The sequence below is a fragment of the Ambystoma mexicanum genome, chromosome 12, assembly GCF_040938575.1.
Source record: "Ambystoma mexicanum isolate Mex_15411 chromosome 12, UKY_AmexF1_1, whole genome shotgun sequence".
Taxonomy (NCBI): domain Eukaryota; kingdom Metazoa; phylum Chordata; class Amphibia; order Caudata; family Ambystomatidae; genus Ambystoma; species Ambystoma mexicanum.
In genome coordinates, this window is record NC_090936.1 from 165,349,659 (window position 1) to 165,370,220 (window position 20,562).

At 45.7% G+C, this 20,562-nt stretch overlaps 1 protein-coding gene across 2 annotated transcripts in view; it reads right to left on the reverse strand.

The window, feature by feature from the left end:
- The window catches only part of PTPRR (protein tyrosine phosphatase receptor type R), a 1,074,582-nt gene that overhangs the window by 469,465 nt on the left and 584,555 nt on the right, over positions 1-20,562 (reverse strand). For both annotated transcript variants that reach the window (XM_069628248.1, XM_069628247.1), the window contains exon 6: positions 6,115-6,377. In XM_069628248.1, the coding sequence (XP_069484349.1) occupies positions 6,115-6,377 (263 nt within the window). The remainder of the gene's footprint in view (positions 1-6,114; positions 6,378-20,562) is intronic.

Genomic DNA, 20,562 nt, shown 5'->3' on the forward strand with positions numbered 1-20,562 from the left:
CACAGCCTTCATCTGCAGCTCTACATGGAGCATATATTTGGGGGTTTGCAGATCTAAATTCCCTGAGTGTTGTGGAGAATACATTCCTTAGGAGTATTTTATGGTTACCTAGGGGTATGACCATTGCTCTTCTATGTCTTGAGCTAGATGTATGCCCCATCAATCTGTTGGCAGCATCACAGCTTTTAAGGTATTGGCTTGGATTATGGCAGACCCCAGAACTGGGTGCTTTTAGGGAGGATCTGACTCACCTATTAAAGCTTGAGGGGGCTATGAAAGTGCCTTGGATAGCCCATGTTAGGAAAGGGTTTTATGAACTGAAGGTACAGGATGTTTAGCTAAACCGTTCAATGATTAATAAGGTAAAGGCTAAAAGCATCTACAGGAAATTCCAAGGAGAGTAATGTGAAGAGAAAATGGCGATTGCTTATGGAATGTTCAGGCTGTCAATGGAATATGTAAGAACTAAGCTCAATTTTGTATTTGAGAAATATATGTTCCTAATTGATCCTTCGCTTGCTCAAACTCTGTATATGACCTTTAGGGTTGGCACACTGAAGGTGGCAAGGTTTACTATATCATGGGTATTTACAAAAGTGGGTTCCCAACATTGGTTGGCATATTCTCAACTGATTGAATATGTAGACAAAAAGATGACAATATCACATGTGTATGAAGAACCCATGACCATTGGGGAGAGATGCCTGTCTGCGACATTCCCTCCTGTGGATGGTGTTCCTGAGGAGATATATACCCTTCTGGACTAGAGTGTATATCAAAAAATATATAGAGATTCATTCATTCAATTTTTACACATTGGTACATGACATAACATGATAGGGTCACACAAAAGTGTGGAGCAAAACATAACAGAACAGTAACACAAATACAGTGAGAACAAAAAAGATTACGTGTAGAATCAAAAGGATTGAATTTTGGTAAACACACTGGGCCTCATTACGACCCAGGCGGTAAGGGGTTTACGGCAGCGTTAACAGCGCCGACCCTTACCGCCTGAGTACGAGGTCCCTTAGCGCCATGGTGGATTTAACACCTGCTTTTAGCAGGTGTTAAAATCCAGGGCGCTAAGGGACCATGGAGTTAATTACGCCACCGTAATTTACGGTGGCGTAATTAACGCCTTCCCCACTCCCATTATGCCCTATGGGGCAAAAATGGGAATGGGGAAGGGTAAATGGGGATTGGGGACTTACCGCCCCGCCAAGGTCATAATGGGGCGGTAAGTCCGCCAACCACCATGGCGTAAACGTAGTTTACGCCATGGTGGTAAAGTCACGGCCCAGGCGGTAACTTACCGCCTGGGTCGTAATGAGGCCAACTGTATATTAAATACTAATGTGGATTTACAATAGGTTGTGACTATGCAGGAAGTGGTTCCAACTTTGGACCACTGTCTGTCTAGCCCAACTGCAGATTAAATCATATTGCAGGTCAAGCTAAATGTATTGGCATCTGCCATGGTATCACTCTCTTATAGGCGCACACTATTGTATCGTGTGTCCTGGGAAAGGGGAGGACCCCTACAAATACAATGGTATACCCCAGGCTGTGCCCCTTGCTGGCTTCTCGGTTCAGACTATGAGCTCTGTCTGTTGCCCCAGTTCTTCTGTGTCCCTTGTTATACACTACCTAAAGTCAGTGTATATTAAATTGCAATTTACTCATTACCCCTAGCGCAGCTGTGGGCTACGATTTCAGATACTGGAAAACTGGAGGGGTGCTCCTAATGTTGGCGGCAAAGGAACTAATTATAACAATTTACAAAAATGGGCTCCCCACATTTGTTGGCAAATTTTCAAATGATTGAATATGTAGACAAACAGGTGACAATGGGCCTCATTACACGGGCGGCGGTAAGGGTTAACGGTCACCGTTAATGGCAACGGTGACCGTTAACCCTTACCGCCGTACTACGAGGTCCCTTAGCGGGTTGGTGCTTTAACGCCTGCTTTTTGCAGGCGTTAAAAACCAACCCGCTAAGGGACCTCGGAGCTAATTACGGCACCGCAAAATTGCGGTGCCGTAATTAGCGCCTTCCCCATTCCCATAGAGCCCTATGGGGCAGAAATGGGAATGGGGAAGGGCAATGGCGGAAGGGGGATTTACCGCCCCACCGACCTTGGAATGGGGCGGTAAATCCCCTTACCGCCAAGGCGGTGCCGGTAATTTACCGGCATGGTCCAGGGTGCTAATAGCACCCTGGATCACCGCCTTCCGTGTAATGAGGCCCAATAACACATGTGTATGAAGAACCCAAGACCATTGGGGGGAGATGCCTATATGTAACAAACCCTCCTGTCATTGGTACAGGGGACGTGGGTCATTGTCCCTTATGCAACAAGTCTGAGGAATTTGTGACCCATTCTGTACTCTTCTGCCCACTAACTCGAGACCTTGGAATGTTATACGTGAAGAGACCTTAGAATGTTATACCTGAAGCCCCTACTAAGATCATCAGTTGTTTGAACGACTAGAGAGGCCTTTAAGTTGTGTAAAAGAATGGACGGGGATGTCATTTAGGGGTCGCCAGGGGTCGCCCTTGTGACCCCTGTGGTATCCCTTGCTACACCTGCGATCTCCCTTGCTACACCTAAAATAAAAAAAAAATGTTTAAAACATATTTTTTTTACTAATTGAAGCTCCTGGGCTGTGGCCAATGCCATGTGCCTCTTTGTTACTAGAGTGGCTGTCTTTGTTGTTCAGGCTTCTTTAAAAAAGACAGGTGTTCCGCAAGTGTAACACTTTGAGTAGTGACCCTAAATAAGAAAGAATAAGAATAACAAATAATTTGTTTTTCTGGAACTCTAAACAATAATTTCTAGACTCATTAAAGATTTATTTCAGGCACACTTCAGGGGGCGAGTCCCTGATTTAGTCTGTTCTTAAACACCTCAAATTCCCAATGCAGACAAAATCCTCCAAAAAGCATTTAGAGTAGAATAAGCATCCATTTCGGACTATGGGCCTCATTACACGGATGGCGGAGAACCATGGCGCTATTAGCGCCATGGTTCATGCCGGTAAAATACCGGCACTGCCTCGGCGGAAAGGGGAATTACTGCCCCATTGCAAGGTTGGCGGGGCGGTAATTCCCCCTTCCACCATTGCCCTTCCCCATTTTTGCCCCATAGGGCATAATGGGAAAGGGAAGGCGCTAAATACGGTACCGCAATTAGCTCCGTGGGTCCCTTTGCGGGTTGGTTTTTAACGCCTGCAAAAAGCAGGCGTTAAATTCCCCAACCCGCAAAGGGACCTCGTAGTAAGGCGGTAAGGATTTACCGGTACCGGTAAACCCTTAGCGCCATCCGTGTAATGAGGCCCTATGTATTTTGCTTTTCGCAAGTTGCAGTTATACTGTGTTTTTTTCTGCCGATACATATGGTGATCCATTCTTATATGAAATGTATATCACGTTACAGTGTAACCTTATTCTTCAGAGTGTAATGTCACTTTGGGGTGGGGCCAAATGACATCACTTCCTGTGATGTCATCAGAAGCCAAGGGTCATGGAATGTCACTTGCATTACCCCAGGCATTTTGGTGAAATGACGTCCCTGAGAACGGAAGATCTAGGAAGACTATACAGAGTGGCAAAGTATATCTGTCGTGTCTGGCTCCTTAAGATAAAAAAGAAAAAACCCTTAAGTTAATTCCTATGGTTTTAGGATATAAGTGTTACAGCTTATTTTATTATATCTGCTGGAAGGGGCTGCGAGTAATTGGTCCCCTATTTCTCTCCCCCTGCCTTTAATGAAATGATTGTTAGATTTTAGCGTCCTTTGATAGATTTATTTTATGTAATGAACTTGTATGTGTTTTTCTGTGATCAAATTTGCTCTTAACCTTTTGTTTTATAATTATGTATCATGTGCACTGTTTTAAAATGTATCATGATGATCTCTTGTTATGGCTTTGTCCCGAATAAAGGTCATTAATGATTGATTGATAGTTAACAGTCAGACTGTATACAGCGAGAGGGGTGCCAGGCATCATGAAACCAATGGTCCTGCTCTCTCTATGCCATTTAACCCTTTCCATGAAGGCTAGTTTACCTAAATCATTTGTTTGTTCTTTTTCTTTCAGTAATCTTGTTGTTTTCCTGGGCTTACGGACAACTCTCCGGCTTCTTTGGGTGATATATTTTTTTAGTGCAGAGTGAAGAGTCTATGGACAAACATTTTTGTGCAAGCCCGTGATCACTTTACATCGTGTCCCTCACATTCTCTTCCGTCTATCCCACTATTCAACAACTATGTGCGACCTCGTTCACCCTTGTGGGGGTTTATACACCCCTGTAACATTCAACCAATTTAATGGGTGGGTTGGAGATGAAGTCAAAAGTCCTTAAAGAATTCCAGTGATGAGCTGGCTTTCAGAGACGTTGGTTGGACTTGCTGGCAACACAGTTACCAGGTTTCTCCCACTTTCTACTGCATAATATGCATTACTTAAGCAATATGCCCGAGCGGCGGGGGCATAACCGAGTCAGGTAATGCCCCGGGGCCCATAGTTATAGGTCCGAGCGACAGCGTTTTTGGAACAGAAAAACAAAAAAATGACTGAGAAAATAGCCACCGGGGGAGGGAAAACAGAGTCTGTTTTCCCTTTCCATGGCGGCCATCGGGAGCGGACATTCTGGGAACACTTCTGTTCCCAGTATAAAAAAAGAGAAGGTAAGTGGGGTTGGGAGGGTAAAAAAAAATTTAAAAACGTACCTGGGTCCCCGGGTGGGGACGATAGAAGCCTCCAGCCGTGTGGAGGGTCGGAGCGGGGATGACCCCGCTCCGAGTCTCCACACAGCTGGAGGCTGCCATAGTCCCCCAACGGGAACAAAGCAGGCTGAAGGTAAGTGGGGTTGGGAGGGTGGAGATGGGGGAGGACAAAAAAAACACACCTGAATCCCTGGCGGGGGACGAAGAGGGCCTCCAGCCGTGTGGAGGCTTAGAGCGCGGAGGGCCCTGCTTCAAGCCTCCTCATTGGCTGATGGGCTGCCACACCCCCGCCAGGGACAAAGACGTGGAATCTGAGGGATTCCCGGCCGGGCAAAGCCCCGGCGAGGGCCAATCAGAATGGTTCTTTCATTCTAATAAGTCTGATTATGCTTAAATGAATTGTTAACAGTGCTAGTTGGGTATCATTTGAGGAATGGAACTGCTCTGGTAGCAAACTCGCCCCTGATAGGCCCACATCCCGGGAACAGTCATTTAATAACTTGCATAGGCCCTCATTACGACCCTGGCGGAGAACCATGGTGCAATTTGCACCATGGTCCATGGCGCTAAGCTGCCAACTCCGCCATGGTGGTTAGCGGACTTACCGCCCCATTCCGACCTTGGCGGGGCGGTAAGTCCCCAATCCCCATTTACCCTTCCCCATTCCCATTTTTGCCCCATAGGGTATAATGGGAGTGGGGAAGGCGTTAATTACGCCACCGTAAATTACGGTGGCGTAATTAACAACAAGTCCCGTAGCGCCATGGATTTTTCCGCCTGCAAAAAGCAGGCGTAAAAATCACCATGGCGCTACGGGAACTCGTACTCAGGCGGAAAGGGGCGCCATGGTTTACGCCGGCGTAAACCCCTTTCCGCCAGGGTCGTAATGAGGGCCATAGTCTTGAAGTTGCATAGTGCACCTACACAATAAATTAATACAGGCTATGTGTAAAATAGGATAAGAAGAAAATAGACGTAAGAAGTTGTATTACATGCTTAAGGTTTGCGGCTGCCGCACAGTAAGATGCCAGCCTGAACCTAATCTTTTGCACGCTTGTGTGAGCAGAGTCTCTATGCTATGAAGAAATTAAAGATTACAACATACAGCTGTTAATGTGCAGAATAAATTATACGAATATAAGGATTTCACATGCACAAATATTCACACATGTACATTTCCATGACATCACATTGCAGTCACTATCTCTCTCCGGTGGTCATGCTAAAGACGAGTGTGTGACACACAGCCAGCGATGCATTGACTGTAAACCATCACCACATTTTCAGGTACCCATTGCATAAGGTGTAGAAAACAGGAATTTGGCCCATTCTGCGGCAGAACCGCTGGCAGAAATAGCGTACGGAGCACACAGCAGCCTACCTTTCCTGGAGGCCCACAGGTTTCATTTTAAAAGGAGAAGGGCAGGCAGACAGCGGAGCCTTAATTTCAGGAGAGCCTTGGCACTGAGGGTCCACAGTGACATTCACAGCCTTAGGAAAACGCTCCGGTTGGACCATACTGCACGCGCGCTTCCCCTCGAAGTGCGCGGCGTGGACCGGGATGGGCGACAGGTGGATCTCCTGATTCTTCTCCTTGTACTGCCTCAGGGAGCACTGAATCTTTTCCTTCAACCTGTACAGCACCTACAGAGGCGGGAAAGATATCATCAATGTCTCTCCCGCCTACTGTCTAAACACAACAAAACAAATCCAAAAAACAGCAGAGCCGCTGAACGAAATCAGGCAGCAAGCAAAGCACTTCATTGCGCGTGAGACCTTCACAAACTGCAGTCAGAGTGTTCTTCCCAACAAAAGATTGAATGAAACATATTTTTTTTATACTGAAGCCATCATTGCCTCCCTTTGGTTTTATGCTATCAACTAGCTTAATGATGTGAACTAATAGCAGACAGATGAAGGAAAACAATGCAGTGTGAGGCATGAATGTGGCAGCCACACAAAAGAAACCAAAGTCACAGTGACAGATAAAACAGTACCTCTTCGCACAAGTAATGTCTGATCTTTTCTAGCTTCAACAAAGAAACACAGAATTTGCATTGTTTGCAAAGATGTGTGCCTGGCTTTTAGAACTGTCATAATCGTTGCTAACCGAACTGTTTATGCAAAGGAGGTCTGCACCGATGTGGGGATTTGCTAACTTTTGGGAGCGCCTTCAGCAGCTTTATTTTGAGGAAGTTGAAATTGAACGACTTGGAGCAACGGCTTGAATCAGGGTAGCACTCCAGAGTGCATCAAATGTGGCATGTACTCATTTTACTAATCAGCACAGTTCAAAATGGCTGCTATGCTTGCAGGCACCCAAGTGCCAAGAGGGCTTATTTCCTAAAAGGACAAAGCACTGGGATTTGCACAATCAGGGCTGGAGCTAGGAAATTGGAAACTTGGCGGTTTTCACAAGCTTTTGTCCGCTAGTCTGTGCGAGACTCTTCCCTTTGACCACTAGCACCAGGAAACCACTTCCGTACGGTTGCATCTGTTAATATCCCCACAATACTGTCGCCATACAAGAATGGCATGTTTTTTTTTGCTGTGATATTAACCAATGGAACCTGCGGGGGACACCCCTGCATACACCATACTTTTTTAAGGGAGCGGGGGACACCCCCGGATCCCCCACTCCCATTTACCCCATAAATTATCCCCATGAATAATGTCACCTATGCCGTTTAGCGGCGACCATATATATGGTTAGATTATTTATGGGGATAATATTACCTGATACCTTCCGTAGTAGTCGCCCGCTTTACAAATGGAAATGAATGGACATGTAAATTAGGAATTGCAAGGCCTTGTGCGTCAAAATACGTGCATGCCCCCTTATTTGCATATGTATTTTCACAAACGGAAATAACATTAGAGTGACCCAGGTCTCCAGCACTGAGTGCATAATGGGACGCCACATTGCAAAAATGTTACATGAGTAGGCCAAGAGACAGACAACTTCGTAACGTGCAGTACACGAATGGTCACTATTACTAAATATGGAGCGACACTGTGGTCCAATAAACCACGAGAAAGGCTTAGTCACTTAGAATAGTATTCACTGTGAATTCACTTCTAGGGACTATCAGATATGGCACAGCAAGAGAAAATGATGTCCCCAGGATCATACTCTTAAGTGGTGAAGCAGTGATTTATGAAACGATATGATGTGGTATTTATAACGCGCCTGTCCACAAGTGTTTCTAGGCTCGACAAAACAAGGAGGGAGAAACAAAGGGAGGACAGAATAGCGATCGTACTAGCCCTTGTGTCATTCAGATCATGCAAGTTCGGGGAAGAGGGAAGAGGAGACGTGCCAGGGGGGAGGGGAAGAGGGAAGTGCAGTTAACTCACAAGTGCAGCCAGTGGGTGGCTCATAATTGCAGAGAGAAGGGACTGTAGGGTTGCAGATCCAGACCCTTAAGTCCTGGGGAGCCCGGAGGCAATGCAAGGGCAACTGGACATGCAGGAGCTTGGGCACGAGTTCAGAGGGTGACCAGTGCATGGAGCCATCCAGTGCACCAGCAGAGGAGAGGAGGAGAGAAAGCAGTCGCCTCCGGAACCAGAGGTGGTTCTGCTCAAGTTTGAGAGAGGCAGGGAGTCTGTTCCAGAGGGTGGCCCCAGCCGAGGAGATAGATCTGCCCCATCTCTCTGCTTGGAGAAGCGTCAGACCCTCAGAGAGTTGGAGATGGATGAGCCGAGAGCACGAGAAGGAAGATGTTTTGGAAGAGAAAGTTGGTGGTAGTGCGGTCCCAGGCCCCAGAAAGCCTTGTGGACGATGCAGAGGGTCTTGAACTTGATCCTTGCAGCCACGGAGAGCCAGTGAAGAGACTTGACTATTCTATGTCCCTTCATTGCCAATTTTATTTTCTTTAAAAAACTAATTGAAAATGTTTTTCCCCCTCCCCTAAAGTTTAAAGTCTATTCCTTACCGCATAACCCTTATATTACCTTACCCACCCGCCCTATATTTTTCAAAAGAAAGTTCTGGAAAAAAATGCATCAAAAAATAATCAGGTGATGAATGAACATTGCACTGATTTGACTTCAGCACTTATGGTCTTAGCTGCAGAAATATTCACATGTAGTTCTCCACCTAAATGAATAGGCAGTGGTGGAGTGGCTTACCCTCTGAAAATGCGTAGGACCAAGAATTCAAACAGGAAGATCCACCCCTGCCCGGCTACCATGAGGAGGCAGTATGCTGGAGCAGAACTTTATGTGTGCCCTCTTCATTTGAGCCCCCCCCACCTGCCTCCTGTGCTTGAGCATGCACAAGGACTTTCCCCTGTTAATCTGGGCAGGCTTTAATTGCCTGGGGGGCTGGTGGGGGGGGGGGGGTAGTAGGAGGTGGTCTTCAAACGTATGGACAAATCGTGAGCAGATTTAGTCCAGAAAGTTGGAGAAGCCGCCCATCCCACCGGAACAGAAGCACACACCATCCAACTCATAGGAAGGAGGCTGAAAGGCTTAACACGTGCAAGTGCACGTCAGTGACGCAGAGTCTGCGTGAAACTCGTCGTGAAAGCTTGCCTTTCTGCAAAGTGCATGTCTTTCTTATGTGTATGTGTCCTCTGGATGTTGGTCTGTTTATTTATTTAATCATTTATACTGCGCCTTAGGCCCATGGTCCAACAGGTGCAAATACAAACAGTACAAACAACCAAACAGGCAAAAACACACACAATGGAAAAAAGAGAAAAAAAGGCAAGGCAACCAAACCCTGTGCAAGTAAAAACGAGGTTAAGCAGAGCCAGCAAAAGTAAAGAAGTTAGAACAGAGCATTAAAAACCAAACAGGTTAAAAACAAAAGAAGTAAACACATCCAGGACAGAGCAGACCATAACAAACTCCCTAGTCTATCAAGCAAAATAGAATGTTTTCAGGGCTTTCTTAAATGATCAAAGAGAAGTATCCAATCTTATATGAAGGGGCAATTCATTCCAGAGAAAAGGGGCAATGAAGTTAAAAGAGTGTTTACCCGCCCTCTCGCACTTCATCCGGGGCACGGTGAGTAAATCGCTCTGAATAGACCTTTGAGAGCGCAAGTATTGTTTTACATGCAGCCTCTCTTTAACGTAAGCAGGATTTTCCCCCAAAAGACATTCATGGACAATGATAAGAATCCTGAAATGTAGGCGCTCTTCCACTGGTAGCCAATGCAGTGCTCTACGTGCCGAGGTAACATGTGCTCTACGCTTAAGGCGGGTGACAATTCTAACAGCACTATTCTGCAACCCATGGAGTTTGTCAATATATCTCAGTGATGCACGCACAAGCAAGCTGCTACAATAGTCTATTTTAGCACAGATTATTGCCCGAGCAAGCGTGGCACAATTACCTTCAGAGATGTACGGCCGAATCCGGCAAAACAACTCTAAACAGTATGCCGAAGATGAAGTCACTGTCTTAACTTGATCATTCATGGAAAGGGTAGAGTCCAAGTAAACACCCAGTGTGTTAACCTTAGACAGGACATCAATAGTGCAGCCGGCAGTAGTAAAACTCTTGTATAAACATGGTAGTTTCGCAAGCCTTTGTTGTTTCCCAACCAATAGAAATTCTGTTTTGGCCCCATTAAGTGCAAGCCCATTGTGTGACATCCAACTTTGAATAAGTTCAAAAATGGCGTTTACTCTGGCATCGTCTGCTTCATAGCCACCTGGAAGGTGTACCAATATTTGAGTATCGTCTACATAGTTTGAATACAAGGTACCCCTGCCATCCAGCAACTCAAATAGTGGTTTTGTGAAAATATTAAAAAGAGTAGGTGACAAGCAGGAGTCCTGCAGAACGCCGTACAGAAGCTCAACCACAGAGGCCATAGAAGACTTGCTGAAAACTATGGCTGTTCTACCATTTAAAAAAGAAAAAATACATTCAGCTGGTAACTTAGAGAAAAAGGCTATGGATTGAACTCTGTTCAAGAGAGTCATAACATCAACCAGATCAAAGGCAGCAGGCAGATCTAGTAAAAGAAGAAGGACTACATGGCCGCTAAGTGGACAGATCCATTAAAAGAAGAAGGGCTACATGACCGCTTAGCGCACAGATCCAGTAAATGAAGAAAGGCTACCTGGCCGCTAAACGGACAGATCCAGTAAAAGAAAAACGGCTACATGGCTGCTAAGTGGACAGATCCACTAAAAGAAGAAGGGCTACTTGGCCGCTAAGCTGACAGATCCAGTAAAGGAAGAAGGACTACATGGCCACTAAGTGGACAGATCCAGTAAAAGAAGAAGGGCTACATGACCGCTTAGCACACAGATCCAGTAAATGAAGAAAGGCTACCTGGCCGCTAAACAGACAGATCCAGTAAAAGAAAAATGGCTACATGGCCGCTAAGCGGACAGATCCACTAAAAGAAGAAGGGCTACTTGGCCGCTAAGCTGACAGATCCAGTAAAAGAAGAAGGGCTACATGGCTGCTAAGCAGACATATCCAGTAAAAGAAGAAGGGCTACATGGGCGCTAAGCGGACAGATCCACTAAAAGAAGAAGGGCTACATGGCCGCTAAACTGACAGATCCAATAAAAGAAGAAGGGCTACATGGCTGCTAAGCAGACATATCCAGTAAAAGAAGGGCTACATGGCTGCTAAGAAGGGCCACATGCCGCTAAACGGACAAATCCAGTAAAAGAAGAAGGACCACATGGCTACTAAGCGGACAGATCCAGTAAAATAAGAAGGGCTACCTGGCCGCTAAGCGGACAGACCCAGTAAATGAAGAAAGGCTACATGTCCTCTAAGCAGACAGATACAGTAAAAGAAGAAGGGCTACATGGCTGCTAAGCAGACATATCCAGTAAAGGAAGAATGGCTACATGGCCTCTAAGCGGACAGATCCACTAAAAGAAGAAGGGCTACATGGCCGCTAAACTGACAAATCCATTAAAAGAAGAAGGGCTACATGGCCGCAAAGTGGACAGATCCAGTAAAAGAAGAAGAGCTATATGGCCGCAATCCATATTTTGAACCATGCTTGCTTTAAGGTCCAGTAGAGCAGATTCAGTGCCATAATGGGCTCTAAAGCCTGACTGTCTGTGTCCCAAAAGGTCATACTCTTCCAGATAAGCCTGTAACTGAAAATAAGATGGGCAATCCAGGATTTTCAAAAGGAAGGGTACGCTAGTGATGGGACGAAAATTTGTAGCAATCTCAGGATCCAGAGATGATTTTCTTAGAAGCTTTATTTTCATTTTGTCAGCACACTCAGTACAATGTTCAGTATCATAAGGCAACACAGTGATGTAGAACAGGTGCATACTTTCCCTCCCTCCCCCCTTAACTGAAGTAGAGAGAACAATGACTAAATACATGAAATAAAAGGAAGAGAGCCTTTCACATGCTGACATAGATGCTTTTTTATCAGGGGATGGTTCATGGCATAGGGCACGCCTTATGAATAGCTGCTTATCTTGTTGAATCCTTTCGATTGGGAAGGAAAAGAAACCTATTATTGCTCTACCCAGATGTCATCCGTGTGACCTGCAGCTCAGGGAAGCACAGTAAACCACGATTCGGTGCCGGTGAGAATTATTTGCATGAAGAAAGTTATTCTGAAATCAGTTTTTCTGTGAATATTCCTACAGATGTCGTCCTCGTGCATGGTTACATCTTCATCTCAGAATGGGACAGCTTTTGGGGTACGTGTGTCACAGTGCATTTGAAAATCCTTTAGGCATATGAGAATTTGTGTACTAGCGCACTCGCGCCCCGATCAGGAAGGCGTTGCACAAAGCATCAACGCATGGAGATATTATTCACCATCAATGATGACAAAAGAGCTTTCAACAGAGATGATAGCTAGCCATCAATTTCCAGTATTGAAACCGACAGAGATTACATTGACAAACTTAAAATGATTTGTATATGCTATGGAACTGTGTTGCAGGGACTAATGAAAATCGCAGGAACATGCACGTAAGTACCAATTCCTTCCGTGTCGATCCCATGGGCTTCCCTGGCAACCCTAAGATCTACATGTAACGGGACACTCAGATATCCGCTTCTGTAGACAAACCTGGCCCTTCACTTACAACTACTAATGATCCAGACCTGAAACATATCAAATGTAACGCCTGGTTAGGTCTGCTCTTGCCTTCTTTTCTCCTCAAATCCTAGGTAAAAGAAAACAAAATCCATGGAAGGGGAAAACAGCTCCTATTAGTTTAAAACATTGGGGCGTTCAGATTAGGTATCACAAGCCAACTGCCCCATTTCTGCCTAGCAGTGAAAATACTAATTGTTAATTCATGAAATAAAGAAAATAAACTATGTTTCTAGAATTCATCCAAAACAAAATTCCACAAAGAAGTGTCAATCCCCTCATCCGCCACTTGTTCACTTTACCATGTGTCAGTTTTGTGAATGGTTGGTTGTGTTCCTGTATTCTGAAAGTACACACATACTGTGAGCGACGATCAGTATTGCTTGATCACATCTCGCAACCTGTTGACTATTCATTCTGCAACTGTCCTTTGGATGACAGGAAAGATTGGAATAGCAAAGTGCTATCATATCTCTCTCTCATAGGCATTTGACAATGTAGATCAGGGCTAGCTAACTCCAGTTTTGGCCTACACAATCCATGATCCCTCACCACTGACCCTGCTGGCTAGGCCTGATGGGAGTTGTTGTCCAAAACATCTGAAAGGTGAAGGGTTGGCTACTTCTGCGTAGATAGTAAGATTCTGGTGGAGAAGCTTGTGCAGCACACTTTCTCGTTACTGCGCAAATACTATCAATATTCGCCGTTCCATCTTTGCATCATGTGCACAACCATCAACGAGGGGGAAAATCAAGGTTCTCCTCCAATTCCTGCAGCATGTAATGCATATCAAAATCCTGTTGACTGGAAATTTCCTCTCTTTGGATTATATTACTTAAAAGTGACGTTTTGCTGTGTTGGATAAAATAATAATAATAATTCAGCATTTATATAGCGCTACGAACCCTCAGGTAGCAAGCGCTGCACAGATGTCAAAGCGAGCGCTCTACTCGCTGTGCCGCTTGACCGGATAGGTCTGGAAGATGGACTTTAGACCTAAAACTATGGGCCCATATCCTTGCACAATGACAATGGCTTGTCATTCCATGCTTAGATTTTAGCAGTGTGCAAATTCTGCCATTAGCAGATTCATCTAACTCTTGGGTGCTCCTTCTTTTGCCCATTTCCCAACATTGATCAGGTCGAGTATCTAGAACATCTGCCTGGTTGGATTACTCACAAGGCCTCATTTCTCAGGTGCAGGCCGAACACAAGGTGGTTGCTTCGTTTGCTAAAGAACCACTCAGTGAAAAGATATACCACCAGTAAGAAATAGACACAACTGGCTTCTGGTAAGCTAGTCTTGTGCATGACACACAAGGCTCTTCTTGCAATTGACTTTGCCTTCATTATTAGTGGATTTGAAGCCTGTACTCCAAACAGATTCCATAGCAACTAGCGGCCCAATATCAGGTTCTCCCTTTTCTCTTGCTCCGCCTGAAGTCTCCTCTATACAGCATGCCTTGAAGTCATCCTGGCTCTCCCCTCCCTTCCCCTCTCTGAGGCTGGCCGTGCTCACATGAACCGGTACCATCAGTGCTGGAGGGTCCAGCACGTTACCTTCTCACCGGGAACACCCGGACTTACTGTGTGGCAGGGCGGACCGTGATGGCCTTGGGTGCCTCGGGGCACTGTGGGTGCATCCTGATGATAGAGTGGCCTCGGAGAACGCAGAGCACCATGCTGGTCTGAGGGTCAAAGGTCAGCAGGACCTGCAGCACCATGATCACACGGTATGGGCCTGCAGGCCCGATGAGAGACAGAGGCAGAAGTTCCATTGTTGGAGTCTGCAGTCGTTCCGAGGCACGGCATGCAGGAGCTCCTTTAATTAGCTTTGTGTCATTACTCAGTCGTGACACCTCTTAAAAGGGCAATACACATAGGAGGGCAACACAACACACTCCTCCTTTAATCTTCACTATCCTCTCATACCTACACTTCTTCAACTGACTACAGCAAGAGTTGCAAGTGTTGCAAGGACTGTGGTGCATCTTTCCCCCCGCATGCAGGAATGACCTCCTCTCCTTCGCTACGACCCTCGTAATTTTTTGTATTTGTATTTGGGCGTATTGAGGACTCCACATACCTAGGAAGTAATGGAGGGCTGTAAAATTAAGTTGGGTCTCACAAAGGTAGGTGGAAGGGGAGGTTATAGGTTAAAATAGCTTGGATATCTCATACTGCAGGGTTGGTATATGATCCCCAACAATTTCCCGAAGACCAGGGTTTCAAGTTTTTTCCTGGACTTCAGAAGCATTGTAGAGGTTCTTACTGCTCCCAGGAGGGTGTTCCAGTAGGCTGGTTGACTCCACTAAATCATCCAACTACATCAGTCTAATTACTACTCTTTGCCCTCATCCGCCATAAGCTTACCTCAATATTATAAACAATGCTGGCTCCTCCTCGCCATCGTGCTGTCTCTCCTTCCCAGTCTGATAATTACTTTGACGACTATTTCTTATTTAAGGTTGCAAAGAGTTGCGTCACACCGTCAGCGCCATCCCTTCCTCTCCCTTTTTCTTTCTCCCTAACCTATCCCACCAACACCCTTCTATGCTCCTTCCTTCTAATTGGTGTCTCTGAATTGACACCCACCTCCTCCTCTGCCCCATTAACCCATTTGCCCCAAAGATGAATTTGCACCTCTCACCTGCCCCTACCTCTCCACGCTGTTTCACTGCTCTATTTGCATACCTCTCCAAGGTAGCCACTGTCCGACCAATCCTTAAGAAGCCCTCAGCTGACTACAATAATCCTGTGACCTGTCAGCCTGTTCCACGTCCTCTTCATTACTGCAAGACCCTTGAATTACTCAAGTTTAATATTCTTTCCACCTACTTGAACACTGAGGACCTCTGTGACAAAGGGTGGACTAGTATCCAACAGTAGCCCTGGAAATGTTTTTTCAAAGTGGCCCCATATTTCACTGTGTGAGCAAGCCCAACCTCTTTAAGAAGGGCTTGGGGGTTCTCCCACAAGAACATTTGGGGAAAGAAATGTGTAATCGCACAAAGAGGCCTATGGTGCAGAGGCCTACTGGGAAATTGCCAGAGCTTACTGTAGGCCAGCACCCCCCTGTATGCAACCCTCTCTGATCTGGATTCTGCTGCTGTCAATTGATGGAAACAGCCCCCTTCTATGTTTCCAACATTCTGACTTCTACTCACCATGGTAAACTATCCTCTATACTTACCCTCCTGGGCCTCTCGCCTGCCTCTGATATAATGGAACACTTCTCTCCTCTTCGGACTCTTGCCATCCATGGAATCCAGGCCACTGCTCTTAACTGGGTGGCCTCCAACCTGTCTCATAGGTCCTATGTCGTATTATCGAAAACAAGCTTCTCTGACCCAACCTGTCTCTTTGTCGGTGTCCCCCAAAGCTTCATCCTTCGCCCCTTATTACACCTCCTCAGTTGGTCAACCGATCGCCTCCTTTGTGTTCTACTATCACCTCCCTACAGACGTCAAACAAATCTCCTTCTCTTTCTCTGCTATTACTCCTGACCTCTCTGCATGTATTTCTGCTTCCTTCTCAGCAATCCAGTACTGCATGACACGTAGTTGTCTATTGCTCCACTCCTTTATGACTAAAGGAATCTCTCTTCTCTTCTATTGTCTTGTCCTCTGTGCCTGCATCCTCTTATCATTCTGCCGCTACACTTTCTCCCTCTCAACTGCCAACTGTACCCCATTCAATCTTGCCCACCCCCTCCATACCACCTCCATGCTGGTTGGCTGTCCATTAAAAACGGAACCCTCTTCAAATGCTTGCTGCTGGTTTTAAAATCCACACATGACCTTGCACCTCCCTCACGTAGCTGACCATATCTCCAGCTCTTCGACCTGGCCGCGTCTGCTCTAGTTCCCTGCTAATCTGCTCACTCCCCACCAGCTCTGTGCTGCCTCTCACTTTCGTGCCTTCTACCTCCTAACCCCGCACAATAGAACTCCCTTCTTCCTGTTGAAAACTCAACTAAAAGCCATTCCTTTAAATGTCCATTAAATCTCTACCGTCTTGTTCTCACATAATTCCGGCTCCGTGTAGACTACTGTGTCATATCTCCTTCCCTGTCCTGGTTTCTGTACCATTTACTATCATAAGCAGGTCAACGTCTCAATAACGTGACCTCTACTGTACGATGCATGACTCGGGGCTGCCCAGATGACTATGCACTTGGGCTCATTGATCCAAATACCATTGGGGTTGACTCCAAGGCTAATGTTTGATGTGCCCTTATGGCTACAAGGGAAGTTGAAATTGGAATAAGATTGTTGACCTCAACCCTGTTTCAAAGATATTGGTCCCTGAAGCAGAACAAGGGCTATGAAGACTACCTGGACCAAATGCATCCGAAACAGATGAGATGCCTTTTTACTAAAGCCTGTTTGGGCACATGCCCTCTGGCTGCTGTGAGGTCCTGGTGGAACCCTAACATTAGTCTGCTCTGTTCTTTTTATCTGGACACAATAGAAGATACGGCCCACTTTTTATTCCTTTGCCCTCAATACGGCGACCTGAGAAAAGGATCTCTAAAACCCCTTTACATCTCACGCTGAGTTAATACCACCACTTTGGCCATAAAATTGTGCTAAGCAGCCAAATATCATCTTGCAGCTTTTTCCAATGGGGTGGTATCTACTGAGGGCATAGCGAAGAAGATCCAAACATGTGAAATTGTGCCCGGATATTCGGGTGGGCCCTAGGGCTTGTATAGTGTCTATACAAATAACTTCTTTATTGTGGGTGAAGCAGAGGGGTATGTTGACCAAAGATGACTTCCTTTTCTGTTGTATGATTTCGCTTGCCATATAGGTCTTGCTTTTATTTGGAACCTGTAGCACAGAAAGCACGTTATGCATATTGGCACTTTGCAAATTCTATTGATGATTACTGTCTGTTATAACAAGAGCGATACAGCCTATTTGGACAATCTCTGTATGAAGTTCGTCTAAGCATTTTTTCAAACTTCTGTGATTCTCTCTGATTTATAATGATTTTAATGTTGTGTTTTGATGTATTTTTATCTGTTGGCTTTTATGGTATTTGTATTAGTATTTTATTGAATATATTTAGCCCTTTACTCCAAAGTGCTTTACAAAAGAACAAGTAAACATACAGCAAGCATAAGATGACAATTGAACCACAACCTGAAAACAGCATAAAGAACAACTTACAGTATTGTAGAGGTGAGGAGGGTGTGGGAGGGGGGAGGTGAGCAATGGAGTGGTAGGAGTTAAAGGAGGTAAGGATGGGGAAAAGAGCAGGAATGTGAGGGAAGACGAGCGGAGAAGGTGAGACAAGAATCAAGCCGGGAAAGGAGGAAGGGGTTCAGAGGGATGGAGAGGAAGAGGAGGAGTAGGAGGTAAGGGTAAAGGGGAAGGGAGGAGGTAAGGAAGGTGGGGTGTTAGGGAGGTGAGTGGAAGAGGTAAGATTTTAGAGAATGGTAAATTACCAAAATAAAGTACGAACGAACGAACGACTGATGAAATGAAAATGAAATGATATTTTATTTGTATTTATTTATTTATTTATTTATTTATTTGTTTGTTTATTTATTTATGCCAACAATAGCTATTGTGTGCTTTTGTAGGTGTTTCTGGGTGAAACAGCTTCTTCCCTCAATAGAATATGTACAAATAAACACAAATACCAGTTTCATCCATTGTAACTAAAAGGCCAAAATTGTATTAAAGTAAATATCAGCCAGTCCAAAGATTTGGCTGCAGGACGAAAGGCGGGAAGAAGCCGCATAGAGCACCTTAGTTGGGGACTCAGATAAACAAAGGGAGAACTCCAGTTGTGAGGTGCCCCATTGGAGAGCGAGACATGTGGTTCGGGAAGGGGGAGAAATGCAGAGAGGCAGTAAGAAGGAAGGCAGGTGAAGGTGGCTGCCAACAAACAGACCAGCTGAGTCAGAAAAGAAGGGGGTAAAGACAGCCAATGAGGGACAGCATTGTAGGAGAGCGGTGACTTTGGTATGATGTTGGTACTCTGAACTTTACCCTGCGGTAAAGCTCAGAGTTCAACCAATCTGGGGAAGAATGCACTTACCATGGGTAATAATTATGAACAAATGCAAACAATGAAAAAACAATCAATTGATAAATATTTCATCTGAATTTCAGGTCGACACAACTTCACATTAATTCCTGCATCGCAAAACAGCCATTTATCTCCTTTCTTACGCCTGCCGTCACCACAACCCGAAGCCAGGGCAACATCCATGCAAACAAAAGGACCAGGGCGAAGGCTCTGCCATTTCAGAAGCCACTCGTAGCAGTTTCTACCCTGCTGCTTGACGCCAAAAGCCCCAGACATGCAATGGCAATTATAAACCAACCCCTGGCGTCTGTTGGTTCTATATCCAGACTGGAGGCTTCACATTATGCTTTAGTCTTCATTACTTGTCAAATAGCAGCAAAGAAATAAACATGTTTTAAACACTGAACATTATGAACAAACAAAACTTGACACTGAGAGGACCCTAGTCCAAGATGGCAACCATGCCTTCATCCACCAATGAGGGTCCGAGCTACCCTATAAAGCCCTGTGCAGCTAGTCCCTTGTCCTCTTCGTTGCTGTTCGTCACAGCAGATAAGTTATTGTTCTACTGCACCGAGCATTGTTTTTTTTCAGTTTGTAATGATGTATATTTAATTGCAGTTCAATATATTTGCTCGTTGCGAGGTTTTGCGCGTAACTTTGTGTTTGGCAATGGTTTTTTTCCCCCGTTTCGACCTAGGACCATTTTGTTTATTAAAAGGTTTCACTGCCTGTGTTTGTGAGTGGCTGCGGCGTCTTTGTTTCCACAGCGGCAGACGCTTCTGCATGCTGGAAAGCAGCGTGTGTGCTCCGGGCAGCGGCCCATCATATTCGTCCCAGGTGTTGACGCGCTCGGCAGGGCGAGGTACCTGTTTGTCTGCGAGTGCTGAAAGGGAGCCTGCACAATCTGCTGGGATTTCTCAAGCCCCGTGACGTATTGTCACTGACCTCCTCTGACTTTTACTCTCACCTCGGAAGCATGGCTGTGGCCTGCAAAGGCGTGTGAAGCCTCTGCATGAGGGGTTCTTTAGGAGCCGTTTTTGTTATTCTTCTGGTTGCTGCTTGCCTGGGCATTAAGTAGCCATGTCAGCTCCTGGAGGTTCTGGGGGCATGGGGGTTGCTAGTAGTGTCTGAGTTGAGGATGGTAGTTCCTCTGAAGACAGCTACAGTTGGGTGCTGGGCCCCAGTAGGCTAATTGGGAGATATGTAGGGTGGTCCAGGAGTCCTTAGATGGTGCACTAAGGGACCTTATTAGCACTTTAGCTTCTGCTTTTGACATCCTTATGCAGGAATTTCAGATGATCACACAGGTAATCCTGCTGCGTCAGAGGGCACTTCAGGAGTTAAATGTACTCCTCAAGAGAAGTGTGTGGCTAAGACCAAGCACCTGAATAAAGTGACTGGTGTAGACGTGCCTAAAGATAACCCTGGTTCCTGGTCCTGGAAGAGGTACCTCTTCCTCATCCTCCTCTTCCTCATCCTCCAATGAGTCCAGTCCCAAAAGGAAGAGGGTTTAATGGAAGGAGATTAAAAAAAAGCATGCAGTGCTCAAGGATATAATGGGCGAGCCCTTTTTTGACCCGGGCAGTATTCATCATCTGTGCTCAGTGGAGTGGCACTCCTCTGAGTATGGAGGTGCTTTTATGAGGTATTGGGTTAGGAAGCATATGGAGAAGGAGGCTCACAATAGGCTCAAGGCGGAGTGTTGGATGTGCTGGAAGAGAGCGTCGC